This window comes from Moschus berezovskii, chromosome 27 (genome assembly GCF_049115385.1).
Source record: "Moschus berezovskii isolate FMDL1 chromosome 27, NW_MosBer_1.0, whole genome shotgun sequence".
NCBI lineage: Eukaryota > Metazoa > Chordata > Mammalia > Artiodactyla > Moschidae > Moschus > Moschus berezovskii.
Window position 1 is genome coordinate 41758844 of NC_142486.1, and position 21377 is coordinate 41780220.

At 61.4% G+C, this 21377-nt stretch overlaps 1 protein-coding gene across 2 annotated transcripts; it reads right to left on the reverse strand.

Moving 5' to 3' along the window:
* Window positions 1-87: 87 nt before the first annotated feature.
* On the reverse strand, window positions 88-20875 carry RAB40C (RAB40C, member RAS oncogene family). Of its 2 annotated transcripts, none has more exons than XM_055409036.2 (7): window positions 20736-20875; window positions 19794-20012; window positions 9007-9067; window positions 8519-8579; window positions 2852-2929; window positions 2332-2554; window positions 88-1856 (listed from the first exon to the last, which is right to left on the reverse strand). In XM_055409036.2, exons 2-7 carry the CDS (start codon window positions 19933-19935, stop codon window positions 1576-1578), a joined length of 846 nt encoding a protein of 281 aa, XP_055265011.1. In that variant the 5' UTR covers window positions 19936-20012; window positions 20736-20875; the 3' UTR covers window positions 88-1575. The 2 variants fall into 2 exon arrangements, with proteins under 2 accessions (XP_055265011.1, XP_055265012.1); XM_055409037.2 differs by lacking the exon at window positions 20736-20875 and adding an exon at window positions 20592-20707.
* Window positions 20876-21377: the final 502 nt, after the last annotated feature.

Here is a 21377-nt window from a genome sequence, read left to right on the forward strand (position 1 = left end):
AGCAGCTCCCTGAAGCACCATCTGCCGCCCAGCCCAGCCTGCTACAGCCAGACCTTCATTTCCTCCCAATGCAGCCCAGAGACCAGAGCCGAATTATGTTTACTGAACAAAGAAATGAAAACCGTCCCATGACAAGCCCAGGAATGGTGCGGGTGTGGACAGCAGCGAAGGGTAGTGTTGACACGGTGATCGCAGGACCATCCAGGAAGTGTCAGCAGCAGGGGTAGTGTTGACACGGTGAACGCAGGGCCATCCATTCCCTCCAAACAGTCCAAAGGGGCGCCCACTGGCAGACAGGATAGGTGGGCCTCCTCCGCAGGCCCTGCTGGCAGCCGGGCATCTGTCCACAGATGCTGTGGCCCACCCCCACCTCACCTCCCAGGACAGCAGCCCCCGGGGCACCCACCACGGAAGTCCTGATCAAGGGGTCACAGGACAGGGAGGGGCCCACAGGCAGGAGGTAGAGCTGAGCACCAGTGTGACCTGTGGCCACGTCACCAGCCAGGCGGACGGAAGGAAGCCAGGCCTCCAGCTCAGGCTGGCTGGTGGGTCCTCGAGGAGGGGGCTCAGTGTCCACCATGAAGAAATGGGTGAGGAAGGTTCTTGTGACGTGTGACCTCACATTGTGTGACCTCAGAGAGGGGCGAGTCTGGCTAAGGAGCAGCTATGGTCCCACCCAAGGTCAGCAAACTGAAGCTGGCCAGAAACTCCAGGGCAAGTGGGACTGGCTTGGTCCAGACCTACCCTGGCCTCATGGCCCAGCGAGCACTGCCCGCTTACAAACAGCTGTGCATCCTCAACTCAGAGAGAGGCCGAGCCAACTTCACATGGCAAGTACAAATGGAACTGAAGGCGCAGAATCACACAAGGCTGTCAGCCCCGGAGTTGGGGGAGGGCGCAGGGCAGAGATGTGGGGGTGTGCCCGCTTCCTTTTCCAAGAAACCTGAGACCTGCGCGTCACCCCTGGCCCCTGATCCCGCGGCTTGGGACTCACGGGACATCCTCCAAGGGGGGCTGGTGGGAGCCGTGGAAGCTGCAGCCTAGCGTCCCAGGGCAGGCACACCGACCACCGTGCTCAGAGGCTGACAGTGCAGCTGGGGGTCCCCGTGTCCCCCGCGGCCACACCCCATGTGAAGTGCCCTGTGAGTTCAGACCCAAGCCTGGATGGTGGCTCCCTTCTGGTCTCAGCCTCACCGCCCTGTGTCCCCGGGCTCACCCCCTCAGCAGCTGTGCACCCACTGCGTGGCTGCACAGAGGCTTCCCTGCTGGTCCTTTAAAAATGTACAAAATAGGTGTTACATAAATAAGAAAGGGGGCCTGGCCCCAGTCCTCAGGCCATCACCAAGCAGAGCCTCCTCGGGGCCCTTCTCAGCCGCTCCTCGGGGTCCCGGCATGCTCCACCACCATCTGCACAGCATGGTCCCTGCTGTCCTGTGCAGCTGATCTGGCTGAGACCACCAGCCTACCAGGTGCGTTCCCCATGCCTCCCAGGAGGGGCTGTGTGGCCAAAGTCCCCGGCACACAGCACGGGACCCAGAGCCCGCCAGGAGCATTCCCAGGCTGACCCTCTTGCGGCTAGGAGATCTTGCAGTTGCTGCGCGAACAGTTCTGGGGGGGGCTCTGCGGTGGCCGGATGGATTTGGACCGCTTGAGGCTGTTGCCCTTGCTGCCGCCACCCCCGGCCCCACTGGCCAGCGAGTAGGAGCGCCCGTGCATCATGACGGCGTTCATGCCATTGGCCATTGAGAAAGACTTGAGGTGGCTCTTGATGGTGACGGGCAGTGGGAGCTTGTCGATGAGGTGCACGGGGGTGCAAGAAACGATGGCCCGGCAGCAGAGGTCCTGTAGACTGAACACTGCAGAGGTTGGGGGCGGGGGGGGGGAGAGAGTGTCAGATGATGAGGGCTCAGGTCGTGGGGACGAAAGGGGGAGGGTCTTGGTGGCAACTGACAATCTCGCCATCAGATGAGCACAAGTGACAGAGAAGGGGCTTGGGGACTGGGAGGGGCGGTGCGCAAAGCTCCCAGGGCTCCTGAAGCGGAACGACCCCCACCCTGCACCAGGCAAGCTGAGAGCAGCCACTAGGCACCCCGCCCCCCGTCTTCTCCCCACCCCGCACGGCTCAGCGGCTAGACCCCCAAGCCCATCACCCTGGGTGGGAACTGAGGCTCCCTGGCCACCTCGTTAGCTCTGCTCTGGTGGGACTGGGGCCTGGAACCTGTCCCCCGTCTGGCGGTGGGACAGGTCAGTCCGCAGCCGGCCCCTGCCCTCCAGGCCCCGCCTCTGCAACTTGGCCCCGCCCCTACCCTGCAGGCCCCGCCCCTGCCTCACCTCTGTTGGGCCTCCAGATCTTCTCCATACCATGCCGCATGAGCACGATGCGGGACAGCTCAGTGAAGGACTCGATGACGTTGAAGTTGCACAGCGGACTGACCTCGAAGAAGGTCATGCAATTCTTCTCCGCGTAGGCGCGCGCCTGCTCTGTTGGGACTTGCCGCTTGAAGGCTAGGTGCAGCCGGTTCCCCACCAGGATCCGGGGGACTCCGGGTGCGTGCTAGGGCGTGTGCAGGACTCAGCAGAGGTGCAGTGGCAGGATGCCCCTCTGCACCCACCCCAACCCCTCAGCCCGCGGGTCAGCCCTCCATTGATTCCATGCTGAGGTGGGGCCCCTGGGGGCTCAGGACCCCAACCCATGGTGCCATAGCAGCCAGCAGGTGGGGACACACAGAACCTGGGCATGGGAGGCACTGCAAGTGGGGGCCAAAGAGGCTCCCTTTGCAAGTGAGGGATGTCGGCCCACGTGCCAGGGATAGACGTGGCCCTGGAAGGGGGTCTGGGGGAGTACACCTACCTCGTCAATCTCTTTGATCCACCGGTCAATGCCGTCGAAGGACCAGCGGTTGGTGATGTCATACACCAGCAGGATTCCCTGCAAGGCAAGTGCGGGTATTACGAGGTCCAGGTGTCCACGGGTGGACAGGGTCTTGTTTAGGCTCTGCCCTGCAGCCCACCTCCCCCACATGGGCAGGGCCAGGGGCACTCGGGCACCAGCCAAGCTGTCAGGTGGACATGCAGTTTACCCAACAGGCAGCAATGTGGCAAATGAGCTCTGAACCTTCCTCCTGCATTTAAGGGGGGCTCTGTGCACAGGGCTCGGCTAGCCCTGACCTGTCTCCTCACCGCGCATGCCCTGTCCACTGTCTGGGTGGGGGCCATCTGACAGGGACCTCACGGGCTCAGTACTGCCTCCCTCCACGTGGGGAATCTGCTGGGGCGAACTGTAGCTTTTCCATGTCTTTCCTTCAAGCACCTGTCATTACCCTACGTCGTTTACAAATCACTCCACTCGAGACAGGCAGGCACACACAGGACTGCAGGGTGGGGCACTCTTCTGGGGGAACCAGGGGGTGCCGAGCAGAGGTGTTTCTGAGCAGTCCCACCCATGTCTGCAGGGGACGTGAGTCCAGGAGCAGCTGCCCTGAGACCGCACAGAGGCTCTGCTGTGGGGACTTCCCTACCACAGCCCTCAGAGACCGCCACTCTGCCCGCCTGGCGGCAACCTCTCATGAACCTCAGGGTCCCGGGGTCACCCCTGTCTCTGGCCTCATGTTCCACCTTGAAACAGTCTCCGTGAGAACCACCCGCCAGCAGGGCTCACGCCCTCCCTGTGCATGTCTCAGTCACACACCGGGAAGGGGAGAGTGTAGCTGTGATGGAGGGCACCCTCCATCTCAAAATGAGGAATTCTGAAGCCTTTCCCTTTGAAACTGTGCTTCGAATTCTGGCAGATGAGGTCCTGCTAAGGAGCAGGTGGAGACCGCTTTCACCCCGGCCAGGGTGGGGTGGGGGATGGAAAGCCTGTGCAAGGCAGGGCGGAGCTGCCTGCAGGGGGCATGCCCGGCCTGGAGGGGAGCCACCAGCTGTGGGGGGCGACAGAGTCCACCAAAAGGCACGTGGACTAAGGGCTGGGCCGTCCACATCCAGTCTTTACGGATACTCAACACAGAACTGCTCATGGAACAAACATCAACAAACAAACTAAACGTGCGGCCCCCAGACCCCCGGGGCAGTCAGGCGACAAAGGCAGGGTGCACTTGCGCTCACCCACGCTGCTCGTGGGCACCACAGACAGCGAGGTGACAAACACGGACCCCAGTGCCACAAACGGGCAGTTTCAGAAACCAGAAACACAAACACACTACATGGAACAGGCGTCCACAGACGTGACACCTGGGCAAGGGCAGGATGGGGACTCATTTCCTTGCTTATGCTTCCTGTGTAATGTTTAGTTTTTGGTTCAAGCATCTTTATTAACTTATCAGTTACATTTTACACATAATATAAAAAGGGATCTACACTAGTACATCATGTTAATAGAGCAGTGCTCCAAAGTGACCATGAAGCTGGGGAGGGAAAGAAATTTTCATTCTGGTCTTTTTCTTTCCCCTCCAGCAAATTATACTTTCACTTAACACCAACAAGGGTATCACAAAAATGCTCTGCTCTGTACATTCTGTGTCTCACTGCAAATTAGGAGCAGCACTGGAGTCTGCGGGCACATGACTCAGTCTTCACTGACAGCCCAGTCCAGGCTGGTTGCAGCCCTCTGGCCAGAGGGAGCATGGACACGTGACCGCCGGGCCCTTCAGAAGGGGGAAACCTCCTCTGGGGCTGTCGGGCCCCCATCTGGCCTGGAGCCACACCAGGGCAAGAAGCAGGGGCTGCCGTGGTCGTGCAGGTCCAAAGGCCTGGTCGTGCCAGTCTGCGAGGTAACTGCCGAGGTGGGGGGTGAGCAGGCAGCCACTGAGGCCAACCGGAAAAGGTCAGGGCCGGGCCTGGCACGCTGGCCACACAGCCCAAGGACTGCGAAGGCTGTGGGGGCCCAGGTGCTGACCACGGCCCGAAGGCTGACCTCCACACCCTGCTGTGGGCACAGCTGCCCTGAGCTCCAACCAGCCTGACCTGAGCTCCTGGCGGCAAGCGGGGTGAGGCAGCAGTGCTGGGAGTACTCCCGACGGCCATCTGCCGGAGCCCTGACACCAGAGCATCCATCAAGCCAGATGCCGACAGGACATCTTCAGTGATTTCATCCTGGCTTGTTAAAGCGTCAGAAGCGGACCGCCATGCTCCAGAACCTGAGCAGACTGTGCTCCGGGAGCATCAGGAGCAGTGGCGCTCCTCCCACCACCACGCCCCACTGCCAGGGGCGCCTCTGGGTGGCCCTGGTTCCCGAGCCATCCAGCGCGCAGTGCACGCTATTCCAAGTTCCATAAGTTCTTGCCGAAGGTCTCACCTGGCCTGACTCAAGGGGCCTTGGACGGCCATGGATAAATACTGTGCTTCAGTTCTCTGACTTGCAAGGGTAAGGTCAGCACTATCAGATCTGTTGCAAGATCCCCATCTCCACGTTTCTGTCTCCTTGTAACTTTGTCAGCACTAATTCATCCTAAGTGTCTTCTTCATTATGAATGGGAATTCCTGAGACATCCTCCCCCAGCTGAGCTTTGATGATAGCTTCCTACTCAGTCCACCTGTCCATTCCAGGAGGTTCCATATATAAAACTCCAGAGAGGCACTGCCATGGTGGTCCAGTGCCTCAGTCTCCCAACGCGGGGGGCCCGGGTTCCAGACCTGGTCAGGGACCCAGGTCCCACAAGCTGCATCTCACGGACAGCTCACCTCACCGGCAGCTTGAGCGGGCCCCAGCCAATCGCACAGACCCACCAAGCCAGTGCAGGCAGGTGGGGAAGAAGAGGAGACCCGTAGCGTTTAAAAGCTTGAGCAAACGGAGAGAAGCCCATCTCTTGGGTTCAGGCTCAAGTGCACCCCAAGGCTGTTGAAGAGCCTCTGGCTGGTATCCTAGCTGGTGCCAGCCTAGGTGGCGCCTATCACCACCACCCGTGTCCGCCAGGTCAGGGTAATGACAGAGACATCACAGGATGAAGGACAGCGAGATGGCCACACTGTGGGCAGGGACCAAAGGAACCACAGACTTGGCAGGAAAGACACCTGAGAGTGAGCACAGGTGGCTTCCTTGAGACCCCAAAATGAGGCTCCTGGTCACCAGGACCCCTCCAAAGGACCCCAGAGTCAGCTGTGACCTCAGAGAGCCACAGAAGTGGCAAAGACATTCTTACTGTATTCTTCCCTTTTCTCTTTGGCTCAGCTTCTTAAAACTGAGTAAGCCTCCACGGTAGAAACAGAGGCTCTGGTCCTGCCCCCTGCCCCCAGTCACCTGCTGCTGTCTTTCAAGCGCCCACAGGCGTCTCCTAACCCAGAGAAGGTCCTGGCGCAAACTGCCCGGCACACCAGGGCGCTTCCCCACAGCAGCCACGCTCTCGCAGCAGGCTCGTCAGCAGGCACGGCTGCTGGGTCACAGGTGACGCACCTCATTTTGTTACAAACATCGGCAGCAAGCCTCTGCGCACACACAGGTGACTTGAGCTGCGAGAGAAAACCTCCCAGGCGTGGGGTGGGCGTGTGCACCTTTGTTGCCAAGGTAGTTTATTGAGCTTACACACCAAAAAATGTAGGGATTTCAGGTGTGACCTGTTCAATGAGTTTGGACAAACACACAGCTGCGCAATCACCACCCGACCAAGGTCGGAAGGTGGCTTTTACCAGTGAGTGTGGGGCTGAGTCACGCGCTTCTGGTACAGCAGCCAAGGAACCACAGGCTGTGGCTGAACACCCCTGCCCATGTCCCACGGCGCGAGCATGGCTCTGCCCAGAAACGAATGCGCTGACGAGGGGAGCAGATGACCCGCACACACCCCGCCCAGGCTGGTATCCTACTTGGCACTCACTGCAAGGGTGCATGTGCCCAAACCACTCACCTCTCTCCAGGAGACCAGCGCCTGGCTGAGCTCCCCTTGGTGCTAACCTAGCTGATCCCAAGCCCCAGCTCAACAGGACACTGCCCACCCCGGCTCCCCCCACACGCCCAGCCCTCAGGAACTGGCACAAGGGACCACGGTCCCCCAAGCAGGGAGTGCTGGACCCCTGGGCCACCTCAGACCTCAGCAGCAGAAACAAGGCTCACAGTCAGGAGACCTGAGACAGAGAGGGCCTCCCAGGAAGAGACACGAGTGCAGCCAGGGCTGTCGGCGGCTGTGGGGCCCGGGCACCCACGAGGCCTCCGGGGACTGTGCCAGGGCAGGAGGGCGACAGGACAGACAGGACCTGGGGAGGAGCAGCTGCTGATCGTACCCTGCGCCACACGGGCCACGCTGCAGCCAACGCGGGGCATTGACCAGGCAGGAGACCCAAGGTCAGCTTCCCAGCTGGAGACCCACTCCAACCCTCCACCCGGGCCAGAGACACACTCAGGATCCACGACTGGTTCCTTCAGCCCAGAAGCAACAGGAGCCCGCGAAACTAGCGCAGTCAGTCATCATGCGTGACACACCCACACCCACTGCCCTGCAGAGAAGTGGACGTGGAATGCACTCCCCTCCCCAGGCCCCCTCAGGCAAGCCCTCAGCCGACCCGCCTGCACCCGTCCCAGCGGAGCTGGCCTGCATTCAGGCCCCCAGGTCCTCCTTGCTGTTCCCCAATCGTCCTGTCCCCACAAACCAAGGTAACTACCCTCTACCATCTCATTTCCTGTTTTATTGAAAAAGTAGCAACGGGTGCATAGTAAAAATTGGGAAACATTCAAAAGCAACAGGAAGACCAGAGACCTTGTCAGGAAGCCTGTGGGCTCAGGCCCTGACACCCATCCCCCCGTGCACAAGTGGATTCCCCATCAGAGCCCTCCACAGACCGGGCCACGGGACACTCCTGGGTGCTCGCGCTCTCCCACGGTCCTGGGCTGTGGGGCGGCACCGGCACCCTTGTGTCTGTGCTGGTGCCGGCCAGTCTGTGGGCTGCTGGCTCTGACCGTCTGGGAGCAGCCGCTCCAGGTGGGACTGCCAGGCTAAGCGGGTCAACAGCAGCACCCTTGCCCACACCTCGGTGGAGGCGTGCCACAGCCGGGAGCCCAGCCAGCGGCTGTCCACCACACGCCTGCCTGCAGCAGGGAGCGGCACTCCAGAAACTCCTGAGAGGCACCTGCAAATGTGTCAGCTCCTGCTCGCCAAGCAGAGGAGGCCCGACCTCCACTGTCCAGTCCACAGTAGGGGGGCAGGCCCCACCTGGTCAGAGCCTGGGTCCCCCACAGGTCCCCTGAAGCCAGCCCCCTCGTGAAGGCAGCGAGTGGGCAGCTGGTCTGTTGCTTCCCTCCGTGCAGCCTCAAATCTCACACTGACGGTTGGCACACAGACTGCCATGAGACGCCCAGGACAGACAGGGACGAGCAGGCCCCCAGGAGCCCCCGCAGTGCACACAGCCCAGCCCCAGAGCTCCTACCTGCAGGCACGCCACCACAGCCTGTGTCCGCCCTCTAGCATCTGCAGCAGCCCTTCCCACAGGGCTCAGCCCTCTGTCCAGCCGGCTAACCCCGAGCCCACAGCTGCCCCGCTCCACACGCGGTGCCACAGCCCTGCGGCCCCCTGTAGGACGGCCGTGTGGGTCTTACCTGTGCGCCCCGCGAGTAGGACCTGAAGATGGTGCAGAAGCGGCCCTGGCCCGAGGTGTCCCTGAAACAAAGTGGGGGGATGCGACCCATGGGAGCCACCTGCATGAAGGACCCCGCCCCTCCTGCTCTGCACGCGCCCCGCGGACCTCCTTGGCCTGGACACCCCAGGAGACTGCCCTGTGGGGCTGGAGAACCCAAGTGCGGGGCAAGTCACACATTAACTGCGAGGGTCTGCAAACGCCCTCAACGTGGAGTCCAGTCGGGGCCCCCTGGAAACACATCTTTATGGGAGAAAGGGACCCAGGCTCTGCCAGGACAGGCAGCCCTGACCTTCTGGTTTCTGCATCACATGCGGTCCCGTGTCTACCCAGCTGCTGTACTGGTGGTTTCCTTAAGGACCGCCACTGACTTCACCCTGCTCTCCGGCCCCAGCAACAAGGGAAGCACGGCAGCCCCCGCCCGGCGTCTCAGCGCGCAGCCCGACTCACCAGAGCTCCAGTTTGACCCGTCGGCCGTCCAGCAGGATGGTGGTTGTCTTGTAGTCGATCCCTGCAACAAAGAAGAGAGTGGGTGAAGGGCTCGCCCGGCCAGGGCCCGGTCTCTGCAGCCCGGAGGGGTCAGGGCTGCAGCCAGGGAGCCCAGCGATCTCAGTCACCCAAGCTGGCCACCCTCCTGTCATCCCAGCAGCCCGAGGGGGGTGCCAACGTGCAGCCAAAGGGAGGGTGGTTGGTCTCAGCACTGGCCACGTCACGTGCTTCTCAGAGCTCATGGGTTTGCTGGGTTCCTGGGTTCACCCAGCACCCAGGTGCTGACAACTGGAGTGTGCCTGGAGTGCTGTTAATGACAAAGTGGCATCTGAAATGCCGCTTCTCTGGAAAGCTCTCAGAGAACCTCTGCTGGCCACATCTTTACTTTTTATTTTTTGAATACTTTTAAAATTGAAGTATACTTGAATCACAATTGCTTCAGCTATACCGCAAAGCGATTCAGTTTTATACACATATCTATTCTTTTTCAGATTCTTCTCCATTATAGGTTATTATAACATACTGAATTTAGTTTCTTATGTTATACAGCAGTTCCCTGTTTATTACTTTCTTACACTTTCATGCGGAAAAAGCCCAAGAAGTCCCATCCCTGGCAGGAGCAGGGACAGTGCTGGACACCTCAACTTACATGCAAGATCTTCAACTGGAATCCTAAAAGCTCGGTCCTTCCCCCTCCTCCCTGAAGCCTTAAGTGTCCCAGGTTCTCGGCTGTTCACAACACCTGCTCCAGGGAGGCTTGGAAATGGGCATTTTCCATGCAGACCCGGCACATGGGAAGGGTCCACCATAGCGTTGCATGAGGGGCCTCTACCCTGAGGGCCTTCCACCCCACTCACTGCTGGCCATGTGTCAAAGCCTGGTTCCCACCCATCAAGATACTCAGCAGAAGGAAAACGCAACCCACAAAATAGGACACGATAAATACTTGCAAATCATGTATCTGAAAAAGGACCAGTATTCAGAAAACATAAAGAAATATTACAACTCAACAAAAAGAAGCCAATTAAAATGTGGACCAAAGACGTAAAGAGAAGTTTCTCCAAAGATATGCAAATAGCTAATAATCACATGAAAGGTGCTCAAGATCACTAATCATTAGGGAAATGCAGATCAAAGCCATATGAGACACCACATCACACCCATCAGATGGTTATTATCCAAAAAACCCAGAAAACAAGCAGTGTTGGTGAGTATGCAGAGGAACAGGAGCCCGTGAACACTGTGGTGGGGCTGGAAGATGGTGACGCCACTGGGAAGACAGCATGGCGCTCCCTCAGAATGAGACTCAGAGCCACCGCGGAACCCAGAAAGCCCATCCAACACGCATGTATTTGCACACGCACGCTCACTGCAGCACTATTCACGACAGCTAAAAGACGGACACAGCCCCAATCTCTAAAGATGAAAGAGTGAATAATCAAAACGCGATCCATCTGTACAACAAAGTATTATCCCACCTTAGAGAGAAAGGAGAGTCTGACACATGCTGCAATGGGAATGAACCTGAAAGACATTATTATGTTCAGTAAAACGAGCCAGACATAAGACAAACCCTGCCTGACCCCTTCTGCGAGGTCCCTGGAGCATGAGCCTCAGACAGAGAGTGGACGGAGAGAGGCTGCCTAGGGCCAGAGGCAGGTAGGAAGAGGCGCTCAGCAGGGAGTCTCAGCTGGGAAAATGAAAAAGCTCTGGAGATGCTGGGAGGGCCACTGAACTGTACACCTAAAATATTTAAAATGATAAATTTTACGTTGCATATATTTTGCCACAATTTTTTTCAAGACGGAAGAGAAGATTCTCCCACACGCACTCTCGAGCTAAAGAAACACAAAACTCGGGTGTCTCCACTGTCTTTCCTGTGCATTCACCTCCCCTCAACTGTCTGCCGACAACCCACTTCTTTAGGTGGGAACTCCTGGAATTCTCTGTCAAACGGGGAGCTCAGATTTGGCCCCGGACGCCTTAGAGGGTCTGGGCTCTCCGGCTGCGTGAGCCAGACCCTGTGAAGACAGTGCTGGACAGCGATCCCGGGAAGGCTGCAGACGCCCGTCCTCTAGGCAGTCACCTCTGTGGGGGCTCAGCTCAGTGGGTGCTGGCCACAGGGACCCACCCCGAGGCAGCCCCCACAAAAGGACTACGGCCGACTTGGCGCCAGGGCCCAAGGGCCAGCCTGGAGCTGCGGGGAGGAGTGGGTGCCCAGGGAGGGCCCAGGAGGAAGCAGGGCATAGGGAGCCGCTGGGAAGCACGCCAGCCTCCGTGGCCATGGGGTGGTGCACTCAAGCACCTCGCCCACCCCCCGCCTAAGCTCGCCTGACTCCTTACTCAGGACGTCAACTCCAAAGAGCATGGCCAGCCCTCAGCCTTCAGGGCCTCTGCTCAAAGCGCTGCCAGACGCCCCAGACCTAAGCCCTGTGCAGACAGGCTCGCAGAGCTGGGTACAGGCACCGCAGAGGGACCAGTGCCGTCTTCCCCCCAGCACCCCCACACACACAGTGGCTGGACCAAAAGGCCCACAGAGGGGAACCAGTGGGACTCCCGCCCAGGAGCCCGACTCAGGGCCAGAGGATCCTCAGGGCAGACAGCAGGGTCTAGCTGAAAATGGCCAGGGGCCTGGCTCTGCAGAAGACCCAGGAAGCCGGCAGACTGACACTCCCTCGGAGGTTCTAAACAACCTCGCTTCCCTGGCGGTCCAGGGGCTAGGATGTTGTGCTTGCACTGCAGGGGCGGAGGTCCCACATCCCTCGGGGAACTAAGATCCCATGAACCACACAGCGTGGTTCAAATATATCTCAAGTATGCTCTTCATGCTTACTCTGCCGCTCACCCACCCACCCCCCACACCCAGGCAGAAACATACAGTGTGCGTTACAGACTCAAAAAACCCACACACTGGAGTTCAAAGGGAGGCCTGCCAGCAGAGGCAGCGCCTTCTGCAGGGACAGCGCCAGACCTCACGGCTTCCCAGTCAGGAGCCTCTCTGTGGCCTCAGGACCTGTCCCAGCAGAACTGCAGTCCCCCGCCCAACCCTGAGGACCAGCAGCTTCATGGGATGCATGTAACACCTGGTGGGCAGAGAACATCACCAGTCCCAGCTGCCAGGGCGACTGCCCAGGGCACACAGGGGTGGGGCAAAGGCACCTCACACAGGGGGAGGAGTCCCCACAGGACCTGGCCAGAGGCCTGGGACTGCAGACACTCCTCCAATGGACTCAGGGCTCAGGAGGCCGCCAAGGCCCAGAGCAGGCCTGCTGTGTCCCCACTGGCCCCTGGCTGCCCAGGCTTCAGCTCTGCGCCCCCTAGCCAGCCAGCCCCTCTCTCCTGGGGGCTCACGGGAGGTCTGTCTGCTGCTCCCTGGGGCTTCTGAGGGGGCACAGTTCACCTGACACGATGGCCTTCTGCACACCTCACTCCACCAGGCCCCGGCCACCCGTGTGGCCCTGAGCCAGGAACTGCAGCCTGAGCGTCAACTTCCACCCCACGCCCCCACCGCCTCCAGGTGTTCACAGCCGAGACCCCACCTTGCACACCGCGTGGGGTCTGACATTTCACAGCAATGTTTCCACTTTATTAATCATAGGAGTCTGTTGTTTGCTCAGAATCTAAACCGTTCACCATTTCAAAAACAAATCGCATCGTGCACAGTGACACCGCCACCAGGTCCACTATCGCCGTCAGCTTCTCAGCGCAGCACAGCTGTCCCCAGGCACTGACTTACTCGGCCACAACCACCTTACGCCATCGCCCGCACCCTTTCTTCCTGCTTCACGGTACAGACGTGCGTGGGCAGAACAGGTGATCCACTAATTCCACTCATTCTCAGGACAGTCAAGGGGATGCTGCAGAGACCTGTCCAGAAGGGCTGACGCCTAGGACCCCGCTCCCCCACAGACCCCGCGTCCCCTGGCCCACGGGACCCACCCAGCAGGGAGGCGCACAGCCCGGGAGGCAGGGATGCGACAGGAACTGCGCGGCACTGATGCTTCCGCCCTCCCCAGAGGTGTCAGAGCAGGGCTCGGAGGAGGAGAAGGCAGTCACTCAGGTCCCATCCTGGCAGGTGCCCACGTCCTAGTGATCAGGGAGTCTACTGGGCACCCCTCAGGCCCCGATAGCCACCGCACCAGGGGCTGGGACTGCGTGCAGGGACACACAGGAGGAAGGCCAGGTGGCACCAGCTAGCAGGAGACCACCCCCGCCCCGGTCTTCGCAGCCTGGTGGGGCCCCCACGGCCCCAGGGTGCTCCTGTGGAGGATGGCCTGGTGCGGGGGCCGCCTCCCTCAGGCCCTTCTCCCCTCAGTGCAGCAGGTGGTCCTCCCTTGGGACCCACATTTCCCACACCTGCGGGCACCGATACAGGACAAAAGACCTCAAGAAAACCCACCTTCGCTCAAGCCGTGGGAAATAACAAGGTCAGCTGATTGAAGGGGACAAGCAGCATCAGCTCTCAACTTTAGCCTGTGCTCAAACCAAGACCGCAGGTGTTCAGAAGCCCAGGGCTCTGCCCTCCCTGGGAGCAACAGCTTTCAGGACCAAGACAACCAGACACAGCCTGCCTGACCCCTGGGGGCTGGGGGGGCATTTCCCAGGGACCAGTCCAGGCTAAACTCAGACCCGTCTGCAGGACCGGCAAGGAGGGGTGCCCCACCCACAAAACAACCTGCCAGCCTGCTTCCATCCGAAGTTTAGTCTTTATGGAGGAATCGGCTGCTCTAGTATACATCCACCCAGGGGCTTCCCAACAAGATGAAAAACCACAAAACAACCTGTTAAAAATTCGTAACAGTGAGAAAAAACCGAGTGATAAAGACTGGGTTAAGAACGAAAGAGAAAATGCTGATCAATGCCTTCCCTTGCGCCTGACACAGGTGCAAAGCTCCCGGGCGTGGAGGGGCTGCCGTCACCCCACCATCCCTGTGCAGGAGGAGCTGGTCTCCCAGCACGGCCCCCAGACCCCCGCTCCCCTCCAGGACCCAACACGATGCCAACGCTCAGCGTCAGGGTGCTGCCCCAAACCCAGACAGGCAACCGCTGCTCCTCAGAGCTACTCCTTAGTGAGGGAAAACCAGATCTCGCAAAGTTCTCAGAGACAGACAAAGGCAAAAAAGGTCCAGGTCCTCGCAGAACCAGAAACAGCGTTCAGTAACAGCGGCAAACGTGCAAAAGTGCTGGGGGCTGTGCATGGCCGTGCAGGTGGCACCACGCTGAGCAGTCCTCCTGACACACCTGACCAGCCCTTGCACACCCTCTCCCTGGGGGTGGGGGAGACAGCAAGGCCTCTCTCTGCCACGTGCCTCCTTCCAGGGCACGCGGGGGGCAGAGGAGGGTCTCCCGCAGTGTGGCGGGCCCTCACAGGTGGGCACAGGCCCCAATCCTCCCGAGGGTGATGGGGGCTGAGCCTGGTTTCTGCCCCTCAGAGAAGGGCCCAGTGACGATGGCCCCTCCACGATCATACTGCACGGACAGCCCTGCTGCTCCATGAAGCAGGATGCTCCGAGGGAGAGGCCTGTGCCCAGGAACGGAGGGTGGGCACCACCGCTGACAACACTCAAGCTCAGTGGGCCTTCGACCTGGCCCACAAGTGCGCAGAGCCCCTGAGGCCCGGATTTCTGCAGACATGTGTGTGGCGCTTTCTGGTCAGCTCAGAGCTGAAACAATTCTGCAGACTGGGACTCACAGACAGCAGACATTATCTCTCGCTGTCTGGAGGCTGGGAGACCACTCAGAGTGGGGAGATCCAGCGTCTGGAGAGGTGGTTGCCCACCGTATCCTCCGGTGAAGGCGGCGAGGGAGCCCTCCTGACCAGATCACCTCCCGAAGGCCCCACCTCCTAACACCATCTCCGGGGTCAGGTGTGAGCATGTCAACTGGGGAATGCCCACCCAGTGATGGCAGTGGCAGAAACACGGACGTGTGCTCCACTGACCAGCCTGCAAAAGCCGACCGACACCAACAACCCAAAGACCCCTCCGTAGGGCTGTGTGGTCCTAGCCCTGGAACCTGAGGACATGCTTCCCACAGGGTGAAGGGCTTGGCTGACATGATGCGTCCCGGGCATCAAGAGGGGAGAGACCCGGGGCTTCCCGACCCGATGTCATCGCGAGTCCTCAGAGGTGGGCACCCCTGGCCAGTGAGTCTGACAGACGCAATGGAAGAAGGGCCCTGCCCTGGCTCTCAGAGTGGAGAAGGGGAACCTGGTGAGGGGTGCAGGTGGCCCCGAGAGGCTGGGACAGCCCTCTGTCCACAGCAAAGCAACAGGGACTCAGCCCCACCCGGCTGACCGCTGAGCCTGCAGAGTGGCGAGACGGTGAGAGACGGCAGAGGGAGCGGCCGGAGGACGGGCGACCGGGGCGGGGGTCTCAGGGGACTGCACCATGGTAGGGGTCTCAGGGAGCAGCTGGGGGACGGGAGACTGGGGCGGGGGTCTCAGGGGACAGGACTGCGGTGGGGGTCTCAGGGAGCGACCAGGGGACGGGTGACCAGGGTGGGGGTCTCAGGGAGCGGCTGGGGGACGGGCGTCTGAGGCGGTGGTCTCAGGCCGTTTCTAGTAACAACTCGACAAGGTCTAACCCCGCCTGCTGGGAGGATTTACCAGGAGGCAGCCCTTAGCACAGTGAGCGTGGAGTGCCCGCAGCCCTCATGCCCTCCCCATGGGGCAGAAACTGCACGTTTGCTCTGGAAAGCTGCCGGGTGGCGCCCAGCCCCAGCAGTCACCACACCCCTGACAGAAACACGCGTGCTCACTCGCCAAGACACATGTGAGAATCTGCACACCAGCGCCCCTCAGGGTGACTCAGACATGGAAACCTGCTGGTCGAAACAAAAAGACAAGAGAGGCCATGTCATACGGCTCCGCTTACAGAAGTTCAGGCAAGAGAAGCGGGCCAGAGGGGGCATGGGGTGGGGCGGCTGGGGCCTGAATCACACCGTGATCAGGGCCACCCGCTGATCTGCTGACAACAGAGATGCTCTCAGCACAAACACGACATGCTGGCCCCGCGCCCACCCTTCTCCAAAGGCACAGGGTCGGAACCACAGGTGCAGGCAGCAGCCCGTCATGGGCCTGGAAGGGACGGAGTGGACGCCCTTGCACGCGGGCACTCGGGCTGGGGAGCAGCTCCAAGGAGGTTGTGGGCTGGTTCCCTTAACACTCTCCCCACCTCAGACCAGGTGACAGATGACTGCTCCCCAGGAAGGCACAGGTGGCTGTCAGCTCAGCTCACGCCCCCAAGAACCGCCCTGGTCCCAGGACATCTGCCCACGGAGGGCCCACACTGACGTGCTCAGTCTGACCCACAGAACACAACAGGTAGCCTTTCGGGCTCACAAACGTGTTTATCACCAGCCAAGATCTCTGTCCAGGGGCTTCCCAGGTGGTTCGGTGGTAAAGAATCTGCCTGTCAATGCAGGAGACCTGGGTTCAATCCCTGGGTCAGGAAGATCCCCCAGGGAAGGAAATGCTGGCAACCCACTCCAGTATTGCCTGGAGAAGCCCATGGACAATGGAGCCTGGCAGACTACACTCTATGTGGTTGCAAAGAGTCAGACACAACTGAGCAACTAGGCAGCACAAAGACCTGTGTCCAGGGTTGACACGGACTCCGCTGCCTAGATCTGCACTTGCTATGGACAGAGAACCGGCCCACTCCCAGGGCTCAGGCCTTTGCCGCTCTGCTCTTCCGTCTGACGCCGGGCGTCTTCTCCGCCACGCCCTCTGCACGCCTTGACTCAACTAGGCAGAGCCCGCCCAGGATCCTGGGAGCCTGCCTGCTGGCCGAGTACCCTGCCTGTGTGCGAGCACTTCCCCTGAGCGCTCCTGGTGGTGCCCACCGCCCTCATCGGGCCAGTCTCCCTCACCGCTGTCTCCGCCCCCCTGCTTCTGAAGGACGCATGTCCACAGCCAACGAGGGTCTGGACATTCCAACCTCCACAGAAGAAAACTGTCCACCACGGACACCAGAACCTACTCATGACTACAAGATCCCAAACGTAGCTGAGAAACCTCAGTTACCACCTTACACTCAAGAGTTCAAGTTCACCTTTCCTGCATGCCCAGTTGCTCAGTCCAGCTCTTTGTAAACCCGTGGACAGAAGTCCGCCAGCCTTCTCTATCGAATTTCCAGGCAAGAATACAGGAGTGGGTGTCACTTCCTCCTTCACGGGATCTTCCAGACCCAGGGATAAAACCTGCGTCTCCTGCCTTGGTAGGTGGATTCTTTACCACTGTGCCACCTGGGAAAATTGACTTCACTTTATTCACTTCTATTTCCCAGCTTGTTCCCAAAGGACTGACGAAGTCCAACTTTCTTTCCATCCTAACAGTGATCTGCACATGGTCTCTGACACCCGCATGCAGTTCCAGCATGCTCTCCAGAGCGCTCAGGTCAGTACAGCCAGCCCAGCGCCACTTCCCCTCTCTCCCGTGTTTCTTCCACAGCTCGCTCCAGGTCAGGGTGCTGGACACTGACACCTTCCCCACGTTCTCCAAGTGACTGAGGGATGATCTCCTAACTGATGTGGTCCTGCGACACCCTGTGAAAGGCGTGTCCCCTGCACTAAGTACTGCCCACGCCCAAACGAGGCAAATGGCCAGCTCTTCAGGAAGCAGCCACTGTGCACCGGGTCAATTCCTGGGATGAACTGCAGATATGAAGTGCTGCAGCGGAGGACTATGGTCATCACGGAGAGGAGCCAGTTCCAGGGTGGAGATACAACCAAGGGTGCAAGCACGAGTGTAAGAAGGGCTTGCCGCTGCAATCTCACCCCAGAACCCAGCACCCGACAGAGGGAAGGCAACCCCGAAATCACTCGGCTCCAGACTGAGGCACCCAGGAAAACACAAAGAAAGAGACTGGGAGGGACTGGGTGATAACCGTGAGCCCAGGGGTGCCATAACAGGCTGCCTGCTGTGCCTCCCAAGCACAATTCTCCTGCCAACACTGGGGACAAAGCAACAGAGAAAACAGCAGGGGGCACACCCCAGCATGAGAGCTCCAGGATGCAGCTTCCCTCAGGTTGGCACTGAGGACAGAAACCAACCTCCAGCCAGCCCCAGAAACAGCTGGACCTGTCCAGGGATGCAGCGGCACCCTGGGTCCCAGAAACAGAAACAACCAGCAGGGCAGACCCTGGGCCGGCCACCCCTCAAACCAGCTCGCCCCTCCGGCCCCTCCATCTCTTTCCTTCCCTCCCCCATACCCCAGGCTCAAAAGAGACACATGCCCAGCAGCACTGGCGCCAGAAGCAGACAGTGAGGACGGAGCTGTGCCTTGTCTTCAGCCTCCCAGGACCTGGGCGCGTCCCAAGACGTGTCTTCCCGCTGCCCCAACCCTGAAGACTCTGGGAGCCAGGGTGCCAAGGGTGGAACTGCCCTCTGTGAATGGGAAGGGCCCGAGGGGCGGCAGAAGGTTTCAGAGCTCTGGGGTGCACTCACTGCCCCTGGGACCCAGAAGCGCGGACAGCGCCGGAGCGGAGTCTGTGGAGCCCTGGGGAGAAGCCGCTGGGCCGCTGGCGCCTCCCTCCCACCAGCCGCCACTGTGCCAACAACTCCCAGAGACCGGTCCACAGGAGCCTCCACGCCAAATCCTGCCGCAGGCACAGACCCCTCCTCTGGCCCCATGGCGGGGAGTTAGCAGAAAGGAATCTGAGCTCCTAGGGAGCGGGGAACGAGAGGACCAACCGCGAGGGGCTCCCTTCACCGTTTCTGGCTGACCCGCGCTGGACCAGGTCACCTGGAGTCCCTGAGTCTCTGCCGTCTCCACGCCTCAGGCAGCGCTCCGCCTGTCACAGGGAAGAGGCGGGTCCCCTCTCCACCTGTGGCTGTGTCCCCAGTGCTCACCACACCTGGTGGAAGGACCCTCGGCAGCAGGGGTCTCATCTGAGGAAATCCCTGCTGCCCTGATGGCGCCCTGGCCTTGAGATCTGCCAGATACACACCACCGGCCTCCTCGGTAGTGGCTCCAGGAAGGTGACTCAAGTCCACCATCTGCGCCTGGAGACACCAGGCAGTGGCGGCGGAGGCCTCCCGCCCCTAAAACGAACCCAGGGCCCTACTCTCCCTGAGGCTGGGAGCATGTGCTTGAGGAGGGGGCACAGACCTCAGCAGGAGGAGACCCGGCCAGCCCAAGCCCCACGACCCTGACAGTCCTGAAAGGAAAGGATGGAGGAGCAACGTCCACAGCCTCAGCCGACAAGCCAGCAGGTTAGTAAACAGCCTCGGCGAGAACCAAAGACACAAAGACTGTGGAGGACGAGGACGCCAAGAAGCAGAATTCCTCAGGAAAGACAGCCTTGCCAGGAGCACGAAGGTCCCGGGGAAGGAGCGCCAGAGCCTGGGAGGAGCCGCGCTGCCCCGTCAACCGCGGACACTGAGAGGAGCCCAGGCAGGTGCCAGTGATGCGTATGTGCCGTGTTGGGGCACACGTCCGGGAACGTGGACAGAACGTTTAATCCCGTCAGGAGGGCGCGTTTTCCTCCAGCACAAGGTGCTGATGCTCGGAGCCCGGAGCCAACCGCCTTCCTCTGAGAACGCCCCGGTGTGCACACCTGGCGCGGCTGCGCGGCCAAAGCAAGGCCCTTCTTCCTCGGAGGCCCGAGACCAAGTCTCCGCCCCAGACACGCCGCGGGCCGCGGCGGGCCCCGGCGAGCTAGGGCGCTGCTCCCCGGCCCCAGCCCGGCACCAGCCCGCGGCCAGACAGACGCAGGTCTCCGGGCGGCGCCAGGTGCCGGCTTACCGTTGCTGTAGGCGTATGGGGACTCGGCCGCGCCGTCCTGCAGGCTCTCCAGGATCTCGCCCTTGCCCACGTCGCTGTCGCCCACCAGCAGGAACTTGAGCAGGTAGTCGTAGCTCTTGACCGGGCTGCCCTGCGTCCCCATCGTCGCTCACGCGCGCGCGGGCCTTGCCCGCATTCCCACGGCGCCGCGGAGCCCGGCGGCGGAGGCCTCCGGCCGACCTGCGGGAGCCGGAGCGGGTGAGCGGGGCCGGGGGACGGCGAGGCCACCCAGCCCGCACCTGCTGCACCACCCCCGCCGGGCCTCTTCTCTCCCGTCCTCAGCGTCGCCGCCGCCCCGCCGCTTCCCGCAAGGCGCCGCGCAGCCCCGCCGCCCCGCCCCGCCCCGCGCGCCGCCATTGGTCGTCCGCCATCGCCCTTCCCACGGCCATTGGCCGGCGGCCACGTCCTTCAGTACCACGGGCGCCCCAGCCCCCGCCCCCGCTTCCCAGACTTCGCCGCGAGACCTCCGCGCGCCCCGCCCCGCCGCCGCCCCGCCCCCGCGCCGTAGCCTTCGGTCATGCCCCGCCCCCTCTCCGCGGCCACTAGCCCGAGCGCAGGTCCATCACAGATGCCCCGCCCCGCCGCTTCCCAGGCCGCGCGGAGAAGCCCTCAGATGCCCGCCCCGTCGCCGCCGCGCCCCGCCTTCCCTCCGTTGCCATTGGCCCTCTGCCGCCCGCTTTCCCGGAAGCACTGGTCCGCCTACACGTCCGTCACAGCCCCGCCGTCCCCGCTGCGTCCCACGGAGCATCGCGGACTCACCGGCAAACCTGCCCCCTGCTCCCGCGGCTCCTCGGCCCGCCCTCCCCTTCGCCACTGGCCGCCGCTGCAGACCCTTCCAGAGCAACTGGACCGCCCTCACGTCGGTCTCGGCCTCTGAGCCCGCCCCCCTTCCGAGATGCTCACCAATCAGGAGCCTGGAGCTCCAGGTTGTTTGCGTACGCTCCTCCTTCCGCGGACGGAGCAGGACGGCGGCCGTCCCGAAGAGGGCGTGAGGCGGATAGGCGCGGGAGGACTGAGGTCTCGGGAAAGTCGCGGCCGCCGCCCCCACGGAAACCTCGGACGGAACGGAGCAGCCCACCTGCCTCAGCGCCCTCGGAAGCTGAGCTCTCCGACGAGGGGGGCGTGGCGCGGAGAATGGAGCCAATCGGCGCTCGGAGTGGCCGCGGGAGGTGGGACTTCCGCTCTCGTGTGGGCGCCGGGGCGATGAAGTACAGTGTGAGGGGGCGGGCCCGGAGACCGAGGAGGGCGGCGGGTGGCGGCGGGTGGCGGCGGGCGGCGGCGAGGAGGGGATGGGCGGGGGCGGCGAGGGGACGCGTGGGTCATGGCGGGGGCGCACGGCCCCCAGCGCATCAGGTCCGCTTCGGTCCTTCGCCTCTGCGTTTCCCCTGGCAAGGCCTGCAGTTAGACAGCGGGGCTCCGATGGCCCGACGCTGCGGAATGGCTGGCTCATTGCGCTGCTTTTCCTCCGGCTCCAGAGGAGATGGCATTGCCGGCTCGGAACTGGTGTGGCCGGGTGGGGAGACCCAGGAAGAGGGGCAGGGTGTG

Excerpts from the sequence above, each read along its gene's own strand:
- RAB40C (XM_055409036.2), bottom strand. The coding sequence starts at position 19,935 with ATGGGGACGCAGGGCAGCCCGGTCAAGAGCTACGACTACCTGCTCAAG. Across the intron at positions 2,555-2,851 it reads GGATCAAAGAGATTGACGAG|CACGCACCCGGAGTCCCCCG; the intron begins GTAGGTGTACTC and ends CACACGCCCTAG. Across the intron at positions 1,857-2,331 it reads GATCTGGAGGCCCAACAGAG|TGTTCAGTCTACAGGACCTC; the intron begins GTGAGGCAGGGG and ends CAACCTCTGCAG.